The 12,848-nt window shown below is 48.5% G+C and overlaps 2 protein-coding genes across 3 annotated transcripts; one reads left to right on the top strand and one right to left on the bottom strand.

The window, feature by feature from the left end:
- Positions 1–22: 22 nt before the first annotated feature.
- Positions 23–3,168, top strand: SRRD (SRR1 domain containing). 2 transcript variants are annotated; one of them, XR_015704178.1, is made up of 8 exons: positions 23–129; positions 205–245; positions 316–452; positions 543–641; positions 750–904; positions 1,150–1,195; positions 1,486–1,761; positions 3,030–3,168. XR_015704178.1 is itself a non-coding variant. In XM_087754995.1 (7 exons), the coding sequence occupies exons 1-7, from the start codon at positions 23–25 to the stop codon at positions 1,708–1,710; spliced, it is 810 nt and encodes a 269-aa protein (XP_087611121.1). In that variant the 3' UTR covers positions 1,711–1,941. The 2 variants fall into 2 exon arrangements, 1 of the variants encoding a protein (XP_087611121.1); XM_087754995.1 differs by lacking the exon at positions 3,030–3,168 and having other exon boundaries at positions 1,486–1,941.
- Positions 2,747–12,631, bottom strand: TFIP11 (tuftelin interacting protein 11). The gene is made up of 12 exons (XM_087754983.1): positions 12,330–12,631; positions 10,808–10,961; positions 9,969–10,125; positions 9,309–9,436; positions 8,661–8,813; positions 7,326–7,835; positions 6,516–6,622; positions 6,107–6,275; positions 5,659–5,902; positions 4,852–4,994; positions 4,407–4,572; positions 2,747–3,196 (listed from the first exon to the last, which is right to left on the bottom strand). Exons 1-12 carry the CDS (start codon positions 12,524–12,526, stop codon positions 2,841–2,843), a joined length of 2,484 nt encoding a protein of 827 aa, XP_087611109.1. The 5' UTR covers positions 12,527–12,631; the 3' UTR covers positions 2,747–2,840.
- Positions 12,632–12,848: the final 217 nt, after the last annotated feature.

Genomic DNA, 12,848 nt, shown 5'->3' with positions numbered 1-12,848 from the left:
CGCTACGGCGGCCGGGCGGCTGATGGCGGCGGGCGGGTGGCGAGCGGCGGGCGGGCGGCGGCGGCGCGGCCGGGCGGGCGGGGAGGCGGCGGAGGGCGGCGCGGTGCTGCGGCGGCTGCGGGAGGCGCGGTGAGTGCCCGGCCCCGTCCCGCGTGCGCGCCCCGGGGCTGCCGGGCCCCGCTGACGCCGCGCTCTCCCCCGCAGGGACGATCTGCTGAGCTCCGGCTTCTGGGCGGCGAGCGCCGGTGCGTGCGGGGAGCGGGGCGGGGGGAGCGGGGAACGGGCCGCCCCTGACGCCTCTCTCCGTGCCCGCAGGAACCGTGCGGGCCCCGCTGGCCGCCGGCGCGGAGCCGCCCGCCCGCTGCGTCTGCTACGGCCTGGGGCGGTTCAGCGGCTGCCCGGCCGCCCGGCACCAGCTGGCCTTCCTGCTGCTGCTGCTGGAGGAGCTGGGGGTGAGGACCGGGCCGGGGGAACCGGCGGGGGGGGGGGGGGGGGGTTCCCGCCGCCCCGGCCCCCGCCCACGGCCGCCCCTCTCCCCGCAGGTGCCGCCCGGCCGCTGCTCCCTCTTCGATCCCGCCTTCTCCGCCCAGGAGGCGGCCGCGCTGGGGCAGCTGGGGCTGCGGCTGCTGCCGGACAACGAGGTGAGCGGGGCTGCGGGGCCCCCAGGCCGCCCCCGCATCCCGGGGAGGCACCGCCCCGCCTCCGCTGCCCGGGCTCGGCCGTAACGGGAAACGTCGGTTTACGTGCAGGAGGGGAAACACGGCGTTGAGGGCTCGGCCACGCTGTTTTACATGGTGCACTGCGGGAAAGCCTTGTACAACAACCTCCTGTGGAGGAACTGGTCTGCAGGGGCCCTGTCCAAAATGGTCATCATCGGGAACAGCTTTAAGGGGATCGAGGAAAGGTGCGTGCAGCCCCGCGGGGGAAGGTTCTGGCGCCTCCAACAGGCTTTCCCTCTCCTCGCTTCCTTCACTCCTTTTTTTCTGTCGCTTCTGACAACGATGTCCAGATTTTGCTCATTTTCAACTTGCCGTCCTGCTTGCAGTCATCAACGTCTCCTACCTTTTCTATCCCTCACGCCTGTTGAGAAAAGCTCTTTAAATTCACAGGAGTGTCCTGTCTAAAGCTGGTTACCTTGTGTTATTCTAGATTGTTGTCAAGAATATTGGAGAGAGATTATTCTTACATAGCAAAGGTACGAGTCACTAGTTTTTTAACATTACTGTTTTGACAAAGCACCTTTTAATGACAAAGGAAATAAAGTGCAATGGGAACAAAGAGGGTGGTTATTTTTAAAACCTTTTTTCCTGGCCATTACAATATAAAAAGGAATCACTTTAGGATCGTTCTACATTATCTGCAGAACACGCTGTACCCAGGGGTTGGGTTAACATAATGCCATCCTCATCTCCACCGACTCGTAACTGAACTTTGCAGAAAAGTTCTTTTGCATTGTACATAACTTCTTCCCCAAATGCTCTTCAGGTCTTGAAAGGGACAGAGGAAGTGGCGCTCCCCACTCACCCTCGGTACCTGGACACCTTTAACGACACCTCCGTCCACTGGTTTCCCTTGCAAAAACTGAAGGAACTCTCCCCTGAGGTCTGGGACTTTGTGGAGGAGCCGACGTACCAAGACTGCGACGACTTGGAGATCATCAGAAAGGAGGACGGAGCTGACCAGCGCAGTCCCGCTGCCGCAGAGTCCTGACCGCTCTCGTGGGGCTGCCTCTCTTCCCACAACAGCTTTTGTGTAGCCGAGGTAAAGCTCAAGCACTGACAGTGTCGTCGTGCTCCACCAAAAGTGGCAGCACTCGAACACTGAGCGTGATGGGACATTTTTGTATCTTAATTATTTAATAAAAGGTAAAGCTGTGTTTTGAATTATACTCAACTTAACCACAGTGTACAAATTTAACTAAAATCTGCCTTTTAAGCCATCCGTACTGCATGATTGCTCTTTTGATCCCCTCCCCTTTCATGAACAATTCAAAGCCTTTGCATGTACTACGCACATTTTGAAGCATCAGGAAGGAGGAATTATTTGAGACGGGTTTGCAGTTGAACGTATTGGTATCTAATTCCAAATGCAGGCTTAGAAAAGCCTTCTTACAGGCAGGGGCCTTCAGCTGCTCAGTGCTACCAAAATCAGCTCTTTATCTGTTCTGTGAAGAATCAGGTCATCCCCCTCTATGGAAAAAAAGCCTCAGTTTCCCTCCCTCACCTCTGTGCCCTGAACTGCTGCAGTCCCAAGGCACACATTCTGTGAATTTGCTGGAAAAAAATACCCTCCCTTCCAGCTCTGCGGTGACAGGGCAGAGAGGGCAACCAGAGCGGCTGGTGGCCCGCGGGCCAGCACCGGGCTGAAGGAGCCACCAGCACACCCGGAGAGAGGTGGGACGAGTCCCGGCTGTGCGCAGTAGAGAGGAGCCCACTGCATGAGGGACGTTGTCGGGACGGTCACTCACTGCCAGAGCAGTGCAGCAGGCAAGGAGAAGCTGTGATATCTCTGTCACTGGAGACCTTCAGGACTCAGCTAGACCAGCCCTCACTCATCTGCTGTCGGAGCAGAGAATCACCTCCCACGGTCCCTTCTAACCTGCTGATAAACCTCTATCACAGGCGGTGGTTACACGAGCATCAGAACTGCTCGTTCCTCCCTTAGCACCAGCCTCCACGTGTACTTTCATCTCTTGACACTGCCTGAACAGCTCTTCTAAGAAAAAAATCCTGGGATACAGCTACAGTTTCACTCTATTTACAAATCTGTGGCTTCTTTATTCTGAGACAGTTACACTAAAAATATTAGCAAGATGGCCTTCAGAGTTCAAAGTGGGGGCCTCACTTAGCCATGTCAATGAGACTCTGGAGGGAGGTTGGCACCCAAGTCTTTTCTCCTTGTACAAACACAACACCTCTGTCAATGTAAATGACAATCCTTCCAAATGTATACAACTGTTTCCCTTCGTGCCGCTTTCCAATCACAGGCATGAAAACAATGTTGTGCTCCTCTGCTTTTGTCTGAATTAGGTCCTTAAAGTTCATTGGCACGGAGCTGGCGGCCATGCCGATGCCACGCTGGGCCATGTTCTCAGCCTCCCGACGCTCCTGCATGGCTTCGTACTGAAAGTCTTTCCTCCGCTCGGTGTGCGTAAGGTAGGCGATGTTCTCTCGAGCGCCTGGCTGCATGTACCCACCTGTTTGAAGAGACAAAACACGTGAAAGCAAGGTCCCAGTCCATTTCTGGTGGAAGGTCTATGGGTAAACTCCAGTCCGGGACACATGAAGTAAAGTCAATCAATAATGCTCTGAATCCTCCTTCACATGTTCCAGTTCATAAAGTTTTATACTGTTATTGCTAATACAACATAGACTAGCTAGATGAATTTGAGAACTGCAGCAGAAGCAACAGGATTTGATACAATCCCAAACTTTATCTGAGCACGCACAGGAGAGGAGGATGCTACTGACAAAGGGAAAATGTGAGCAGCAAAAAAAAAAAAAAAAAAAAATATTCCTCAAAGCCAAAACCTGGCCTCTGGTCTCCACATACCACTGCTGGGTTACAAACAGTGACTGTTGCAAAATCGGGCTAAGGATGGAACAGCACCACGCTGCAGGAAGCAGCACTGCATCAGGAGTGCTTTCGCTATCAGCCCCAGTTCACTCCGTGGCTACGTGAGTACCATGCCTGTTCTCCATAGGTGACCTCCTCTTGTGCAATGCTTGCCTGTAGTTGTATTATTTTACCACAGAAATAAACATAACACTTAAAATAGACCTCGAGGAATCCTCCATGTTTCTGATGCAGAGTCTCCATCACACTGTACAGCAAGTGGGTAGGAAGAACACAGGAAAGGAGTTCTCAGTCTTGGAGGACAGGGCAAATCTCAGGTGCTGCTCCCTCAGGCACGGCCTTCTCTTTTATACAGTTTATAATTCCCAGCAAATTCCTAACAATCTGTTTTAGGTCACAGGGAGAGTCATGTGGAAGGAAAGGGCACTGCTCTAAAGTTAAGGAGAAGAACCAGTATCTCACCGTAAAGAAAAAAAATCCCAACAAATTATAGCTTCAGAACTCAACGTCTTTAAATTATGGTCTCTCAGTGACTGACATAAAATACACTATAATTGGGCAAGGCTGAAAGATAATCAGTTGCTTAGTGGCACAGGCAGCCAGTCACCAAAAATCTGTTTCTGCTTCAGTGAAGCACAGACAATTATTAAGTAGCACCTTACAGGTGTTATTTATGGACACAGCAAGGTAGAACACACTTTGAATTTCACTGCTCGTGGGAGCTGCTACAATGCCGATTAGAAGGGCCATGCCTAAATACAGACTCACAAGACGCAAATGTTGCTGTACTGCCATCACAGTAAGTGGAGCCATCACCATAAGCCACTTACCAACACTGGAAGAGACAGCCCGGTTCATGATATCAAGAGCTTCGTTAAATTTGTCTTTGATCGATGGATGTGCTAACACTTGGTCTGAGAACATGGACTTCCAACCCAAGTACCACTTTGTAATCTCTTCATAATTGGGGCTGTTACTAAGCCAAGAGCACAGCACCTGCAAAACAACATGACAAATCAAATGCAGCAGGACAGGTACGTTTCTGGAAGACTCCTTATTATCACTTAACTTGCTTCTTACTGAGCTTTCAGTAAAAGAAAGGACCGTGGCAGTATTAGGACATAGCCTGTTCTGACGTGTATGGAGCTGTGAGCAGAAATCACCCCATTTGGTAGTTAAACCATTTCAGTGCTGGGACAGCAACTTCTAGGCAGGAGTCACTAAAACACTTCACAGCGAATCCAGCCTGTTTACTCAGCCTTGATAGTTTCTCACCTGCAGCCACTTTGGGAAGAAGTGTTTCTCCAGCAGCCCAACAAGACTGGAGACAGAAATCATCCCCTCCCAGTCAATCACCCAGTAGAAGGCATCCATGTGCTGCTGGTGAGGGTTTATGATGAGTTCGTTCAAACACATCCCTGGGAAAAGGGGGAGAAGAATTAAAGAACTTGACTCACATTTTTATCAGTGCCCTGACCTATTTCACTAGCAACACATGTGATTTGAGGAGCATCTGTATTGCATATTACCCTAAGGGACATTTGGGATCTTTAAAGTGTTTGGATGATCCCTGCCACCAAAACAGTGCACTTCCATTTCCAGCAATTACAATTTGCTGCCAGAACTGAGAAACTTAAAACATTTGACTGTTTTTTTTCAGACTACAGGGCCTTTTAGCCAGTTTGCATAGCTGAATGGTGAATTACAAAATCTTATGGTGAAAGCATTAGCATAGACCAAAGAATACAGGAGTAACAGAGAGACGTTTTATAGCTTGGTACTATCTGACAGCTATCAGATATTCCTGTCAGCTGAAGAACAGAGGAATCGGATGATTTAGAAAAATAAGACAGAAAATATTGAGAATAATCAGAGCACTTCCCCACATTTCTAAAATGTCTGCCTCTGAAAAAACTGCACAGTACTAGTAGCAGAAAAGAAGATGCAAGCTTGGTCTAAACTTACTAATAATATTCTTTGAAGTAACACTGGCAGCCATGTTAACACGTTCTGTTCTAGGTGTATGGGGGAAGGTGGCAACCAGCAGATTCCAGAAATTCAGCACTATTTGGCTTGTCTTACCTAGTTTGGGCACGATGTTTTTAACCATGAAAGCCTCCCACGACCCAGGTGTGAACACATCTTTCCAGGGCTGAAGGATAAGTTTGGCAGAGGAGTCACTGGGATGCCACTTCTGCAGTGCATTTGCCAGCTTGTTTCGGATGGGAGAATACAGCGGCTCTAATCGTGCCTGCATCAGGGGGAGCCAGGGATGGATCCACGAATGGATTGGGACTGTGTCTGTCAAAGGATTCCAGCTTTCGACCTTGGGATAAACCAGAAAAGATGAAAACAAGTCGATCCATTAGCACTAAGTCTTGCCAGATGCAAAAAGAGCCATAATGCAACACCCTAACTGCTAAATGAATCAGCAGAGGCAGCAAACCAGTATTTTAGATGTTCTAATAAACTGAAATTCAAATACTGGTTCAGAGCACGGCTTCGTTCTAATGCAGCCCTCTCGTCTTACCTCTTTCTGTAGCTTGGGGAAGATGAGCTGATCCAGAATATTATCCAGTATCCAGACAGGAACAACGTTTACCCAGCTATCCAAGAAATCCACCATCGATCCACAGTTCCTCGGTTGCCACTGCGCCACTATGTTTCTGACATATGGCATCCAGATTTCCCACATCAGTCTGGAAAAAAAAAAAAAAAAAAAAAAATCAAAGTTAAGCTTAAAGCTATAGCCCCAGGCCTAAACAAACCAAATGGTAACTGTTATTTAAAAGCTACTTCTTTTTATAAAGCTGACAGCTGGAATTTAACAGACACATCAACAGAATCATCTGGAAAGCACACTTGTATCTGTTCTTTTCCATCCCTGAGGAAGCAGCACTTGAAGATGCTGCACAAAGTACAACTTATTTGCTCTTTACCTGTGAAAAGCATCTGTTGACAGGTCCTGCCCACTGTGTGATAACAGCTGATCGTTTTCCAAAAGGCTTTTCCACTTGGCTATGATCTCCGTGCCATACGTACAGTCCTGGAAATGATAAGGCATGAGCAGCCTTTATCCTTTTTCATTAATTTCAGCTGGTATCTATAAAAAGCAGGCTGATGGTATGCTCGGCTATAGACAGCTTTCTCACCCACTCAAAAGGCAAGCTAGGAGCTCACAGCCATGATCAGTAAAGCGCCACAAGAGGAAAATCCCACTTTATGGATTTAACATACTTCCAGGGTGGGAAGAGGATAGTCTGAATTTTTTCAGGTGTACAGAGAGAATGCAGACTCTTACCTATCACAGCTGAAATGGCATTAAGAATAGACAGCACATATCTCACTACTTGAAAGACAGACCTCTCCTGCTTTTGCTAAAAGACAAGGACTAGAGACTTAGCTTTCATCTACTTTTTCTTCCCAACACTCATGAAAGGGATTGATTTTAACCTTCAAGCTCCTAAATTGTTAGCCACTTTATGGAACAGTAGCCTTTAGTCATAGCAAATGTCTGAGAGTGGGTACAGCGTGGGTCCATCTTTTTGCACACATTTATTTCACTCTGCCATGAACACTGGGAGTTTTCTCTGGAACCTTCCTCTCCCCTGCCGGGCAAGAGGAAGGTGCTTTTTCTTCCTCTTTCTCTCCAGACTGATAGGAATTTCGGACAAGAAGTGGGGGGAGTCAAAATAAAGACTACTTAACCCATCCAGTAAGAACTGCAGATAAATCAAACTAATACACACCTTGAGGGGATCCCAGTTCTTGAAGTAATCTTTCATGAGAGGATAGACTATTGCTACTGCCAGGTCTACCCTATCAGACATTCTGTACTCTTCATAGTACTTGTCTTGAAGCGTCTCAAAAATCTTTGCACACTCATCCAAGGTTAAGGGATTTTCACAGCTGGGCTGCATCCGTCTCTCACACTCTTCCACCATCTCCAGCACCTTGCTGAGATTGCTAATTGCTGTCTCCTCGTGCGAGAGAACTTCAGACATCTTCTGTATCTCATGGGTCAGGTTGACAACCATGTCTCTCTCATACTGCAGCTGCCGGTCGTTCTGGATGATCTCCTGCTCCGTGATGTCAATGAGAAGTTGCAAGTTGTGCTCCAGCTCAGGCAAGGCAAAGCCCTGGGGCTTGGAGTCTTTGCCCAGCAGCTGCTGAGGACTGTCATCTGGAATATTGTGCTTGTGGCTAATTTGACTGTAGCTGTAATAAACCTTTTGTTCGCGGCCCGTCATGTCTATAACCTTCCAACAAACAAGAACAAACATGTCTCAAAAGAACTATATCTCATGTTTTAAAAAAGGAGGAAATCCCTTACTCCAAATGCAAAACTGGAGATTTCCAAGTACCTTAATTACTCCAGCAGGCTACTAACACACACTGGTATTCTGAAAGAGGCAACTGGGGATTGCCTCCAAAAAGGCCTACTCCGGACATGAAGACTTAGAATGAATAAGAAACAATTTGGAATCAGAGCTGGAAGAATCTCCTCTTCCAATCTCAGTTTTGCCATTTTGCTGAGTAATTCTACAAGCAGTGATGATGCAAGTAGTAAGCTATTCATTACTGCACGGAAGTCTTAGGTACTTTTATACTTTTTTTAAAGATAAAATTATTAATCTAGAATTAACTTATGAAGTGCATACAAGACAAATCCCTTACTGTCCCTTCTAGGTAGAAGATGGTTCAAACTATGTGTTTAGTTGCACAGTCCCAATAAGGACAACTGTGCTTTCAGAAGTGGATGAGCGTTTTACCTATAACAAATGTGAAACAATTAAACTTAACTTGCAATTTAAAAAAAAAACCAACCAACAACACATTTAAGCTAATTTGCACTTTTCTGAGGCCAAAGAACTTGCTTAAAAACAAATCCAATGTCCTAGGTGACACAGTGGTCTATTACATGATTTGGCGATGAGTCCAAGGCCTTGATTTTCATGATGCTGCAGACAGCCAGTTCTTAGAACTGGCTTCTATTAAGGTTACCGATGGTTGAAAAGCACTCACACTACCAAAGCGGACAAACTGTTTCCCAGAGATGCCACCTCTTGGGTTAACAACCTTACCTTGACTTGAGACAGCTCCTTCTGAGGGGCTGAAAGCTTCTTGTTGATCCTACCCTTGGCTTTCAGTTCTTCTACTGTCTTATAGCTGTATTTGGGCTTTTTCTTGCCTCCATTAGGATCCTTCCGCCACTGACTGAGCTCTTTTTGAAATTCCTAAAAAAAAAAAAGAAAGAAGAGTTGTGGTTGCTGCTCTTTGTCACACCCCAAATTTGCCTCTATTTTTTGCAGGAAAATAACCATCAGTGAAGAATGCTGTACAGCGAAAGAATTGGGAAAACAGTAAAGCTCAGTGACAAACTGGCTCATGCTGTGGTCCAGTCAACCACCCTATTCACAATGCTAGCAGTACATTTCTGATATCTTTTTTTTTTTTCTTAATTTAAACAAAAGATAAAGACTATTTGCCTGGGAGGACTCTTTGAAAGTGAGGTTCTAGCAAGACTACTGGAATAAAGTGAGCCAGAAACAACAAAGAACATTACAGTGACAAGAAAAAAATGTCTAAATGAAATTCATGTGCTATGTCTTTAGCTTCTTATCTAGAATGAGCCCAAATAGTTTTCTCTGACACAGAAGCTGATACCAGAACTGTATTTTGTACATACAACACAACAGGGAAAACAGATATACCAAGAATCGTACAAATACCTCCTCAGCTTCTTCCTCTGAGTCCACAACAGGAAAGTCTTGCAAAGACTGGCTGGTTCTTTCAGAGCCATAAGCCCCCACAGCTCCTTTGCCTTTTCTTTGTTTGGCCTCAATTGGATTGATAATACCTAAGAGTACAACAGTTAGATCAGGAAGAACAGTTTATTTATGGAGAGAGAACAGCGAGTGTTTTTCCTGCAGCACCCTAAGTTATCAAATCAGCACAAAATCCAGCCTGGTATTCTGCCTCTAGCACCACAGTATCTTCTACCATTTCACTAATTTCTTAGTGGCTATAAAATCACTTAATTCCAGCACACACCAAAAAAACCAAAGCAGAGTATTATTCACATCTGCATTCCACTGCTTTTTTATTCTATCACATACAATAACATCTCCTTTTCTGTGAGCTGACTACCTTTGGAATTTATCTCCCTTTTTTCTTTCTCTTTTTCTCTTGCAAAATAACAAGAGCATAAAATTGGCCTATGGTAATTTAAACACAATTGAATCTTATTGCGAGGACCCAGATCACTTGCAAGAGATGCAAGAAAACAAGAATGAAGTTGTACCACCTGGAGATGGCAGTTCTCTAAAGAATCCGATCTCTTCTCCAAATTACTAGTTAACAATAAACGACTAAACACACAATCACAGTACCTTGAGCATTCTTCCCGAGACCTCTTCCAGGGACGTAACCCATCTTCTGGAGAAGCTTCTGCCCAATTCCTTTAGTGTGTCTCTCCCAGCTGCCAAAATCCACAAAAGATTTTGTTCCCCCTACAAAGCCTTTCTGACTAGGCTTGAAATTACCACCCTGTTAAAACAAATAAACAAAGAAATCCACACAACCTTAAGAATTCATAATAACTGAGCTCTGTACTATTTCACTCAAAAGGAAGGCTCTTCCCAGAAGCAATTCAGTTGTCACCACACTGCACAGCTCACTATGTCATGACTTGGGCGTCCATGTACGCTTCCTGCCATCTAAGGAGTTTCCTAAAATTCCTTAGATGGAAAAGGAAAGTCCTGACAAGCTGCCAGTTACCAGCCTCTACCACTGACTTTAACTGAAGCTGATTCCTGATTCTTTCTGCGTTTGGTAACTGAAAAAAAGAGTTTGATTTTTAATCTATAACATGTCTAGATTTGTCATACTGTTCTGTGGGATTTAAAAAAAAAAAAAAAAAAAAAAAAGTCTTTGAAAGGCAGTAAACCATGGGCATTCTTTTATTTTAACCTCAATTGACCAAAGAGAATATTAAGGCAGATAAAAGGGCCTAAAAGGACCGATGTTCCCAAGGACACACAATGATACATCAGAATAGCTACAAAAGACAGAGAAAACCCCTCCCTTAACAGCATGCTGTCACATGTGGTTCTCTGGTTTTAATTATTTCTCCCTTTTCTAATGCTCTATTATTTCTTCAGTACCTTTGACTACAGCCTAAGTTTCATAAATACATTACACAGAATTGAAAACTTCCTGGGTAACTCACTGTTTTTAACTTCTTCGGCACGAACTCTTTAGGGATTTCTTCCTGCTTAACAGGCTTTTCATCTTCATCAGAGTCCTCTTCTGACATATCCTCAGCCGCTGACTTTTTCAGCCCGGCGCTGATGAAGTTCACAGGGGCCGAGTAATCCCTGGAGCTACACCAAAATGAGACCTGTGAGTGAATTCTGTTCCAGTGCACGAGTGCTCATTCCTACAGAAGCCTGGGGACTACTACGCCTTAGACTCCCCCTTAAAATGAAGTATTAAAAACTGACAAGCAGTTTAACACTGTTTTTGCCAGGAAATAACCGTTCTTTTCCCCTGGGCAGCAGGGACACGCTTGCACAGGTAAGGTCACAGAATCATAGATTGGTTTGAGTTGGAAGGGACCTTAAAGATCATCTGGTTCCAACCCCCCTGCCATGGGCAGGGACACCTTCCACCAGCCCAGGTTGCTCAAAGCCCCATCCGAGCTGGCCTTGAACACTTCCAGGGATGGGACATCCACAGCTTCTCTGGGAAACCTGTTCCGGTGCCTCACCACCCTCATACTGAAGAATTCCTTCCTTATATCTAATCTGAATCTACCCTCTTTCAGCTTAAAGCCATTACCCCTTGTCCTATCACTACCTGCCCTTGTAAAAAGTCCCCCTCCAGCTTTCCTGTAGGCCCCCTTCAGGGACTGGAAGGCTGCTCTAAGGTCTCCCCGCAGCCTTCTCTTCTCCAGGCTGAGCAGCCCCAACTCTCTCAGCCTGTCCTCACAGGAGAGGTGCTCCAGCCCTCTGACCATCTTCATGGCCCTCCTCTGGACCCGCTCCAACAGGTCCATGTCCTTACGCTGGGGGCCCCAGAGCTGAACGCAGTGCTCCAGGTGGGGCCTCACCAGAGTAGAGTAGAGGTGGAGAATCACCTCCCTCGACCTGCTGGCCACGCTTCTTTTGATGCAGCCCAGGATACGGTTGGCCTTCTGGGCTGCGAGCGCACATGGCCAGGTCACGTTGAGTTTCTCATCAACCAACACCCTCAAGTCCTTCTCCTCAGGGCTGCTCTCAATCCATTCTCCGCCCAGCCCGTATTTGTGCTTGGGATTGCCCCAACCCAGGTGCAGGACCTTACACTTGGGATTTTTGAACTTCACGAGGTTCGCACGGGCCCAGCTTTCCAGCCTGTCAAGGTCCCTCTGGATGGCGCCCCTTCCCTCTAGAGTATCAGCCACCCCACTCTGTTCGGTGTCATCTGGAAACTTGCCCAGGGTGCGCTCAATCCCACTATCCATGTCTCCGACACAGATGTTTGTCAACAGAATCCCCACAGGCAGCTCTGTGCGCCCCACGGCCGCCCCTGTCCCAGGCTGGGCTGTTCGGGAGGGCGTTCACAGCCTGAAAACCAGCACGAAGCGGGGCAGACCCCGCGCCCTGCAGACCCACGAGCGGGGCACGACCGGGGGCCGCCAGACGCGTAGCCCCCGGCGGGAGGGGACGGCTCGGCCCGGCGGCCCCTTCCCCCGCTCCCCCAGCCCCTACCGCTTGCCACCGAAGCTGGGCCGCTCCTCGTCCGAGTCGCGCTCGGCCCACACGCCGTAGGTGGCCTCCTCCTTGCTCTGCCGGTGGCGCTGCCGATGGGGGTTGAACTCGTTCTGCAGGTCCCAGTCCGACACCTCGAAGTTCTCCATCTCCACCCCATCCTCCCCGTCCGTGCCGTACAGGTGCGACATCGACATGGCGACTGCGGACACCCCCCGGCCCGCACACGGACCCCCCGCGGCCCCCGGCGCGGCCCGGCCCGGCCCGGCCCCGCTCCTCCCGCCGGGCCCGACTGCGCCGCCGCCGCCCGGAAGTCAGCCTTCTCCTTCCGGTGACGCACCCCGGGCGCGGCTTGAGCCACGCCCACAACCATAGAGCTGGAAGGAGCGGCCACGCCAGGGCCTCACGGGCAGCGGCTCCTCTATGGTGGGCGGCCCGGCCCCAGGCTCCCCGCACCGCCGCAGGGCGGGGGGGTCCCAGGCCGGGCCCCCCCAGAGCAGAGACGGAGAGCAGAGCCTG

Source organism: Nipponia nippon, unplaced genomic scaffold (genome assembly GCF_047370975.1).
Source record: "Nipponia nippon isolate SJK-2023a ecotype South Korea unplaced genomic scaffold, ASM4737097v1 scaffold_18, whole genome shotgun sequence".
Taxonomy (NCBI): domain Eukaryota; kingdom Metazoa; phylum Chordata; class Aves; order Pelecaniformes; family Threskiornithidae; genus Nipponia; species Nipponia nippon.
This window is presented reverse-complemented; position numbering and strand designations above follow the sequence as displayed.

What these genes read in the sequence shown, in the direction of transcription:
- SRRD (XM_087754995.1), top strand. Translation starts at nt 23, where the DNA reads ATGGCGGCGGGCGGGTGGCGAGCGGCGGGCGGGCGGCGGCGGCGCGGC. An exon ending in CTTCTGGGCGGCGAGCGCCG is followed by an intron (nt 246 to 315) that starts GTGCGTGCGGGG and finishes CCGTGCCCGCAG; the next exon opens with GAACCGTGCGGGCCCCGCTG. An exon ending in ATTATTCTTACATAGCAAAG is followed by an intron (nt 1,196 to 1,485) that starts GTACGAGTCACT and finishes AATGCTCTTCAG; the next exon opens with GTCTTGAAAGGGACAGAGGA.
- TFIP11 (XM_087754983.1), bottom strand. Translation starts at nt 12,526, where the DNA reads ATGTCGATGTCGCACCTGTACGGCACGGACGGGGAGGATGGGGTGGAG. An exon ending in AGAACTGGGATCCCCTCAAG is followed by an intron (nt 6,623 to 7,325) that starts GTGTGTATTAGT and finishes TATCATTTCCAG; the next exon opens with GACTGTACGTATGGCACGGA. An exon ending in TCTTCCCAAAGTGGCTGCAG is followed by an intron (nt 4,573 to 4,851) that starts GTGAGAAACTAT and finishes GTTGTTTTGCAG; the next exon opens with GTGCTGTGCTCTTGGCTTAG.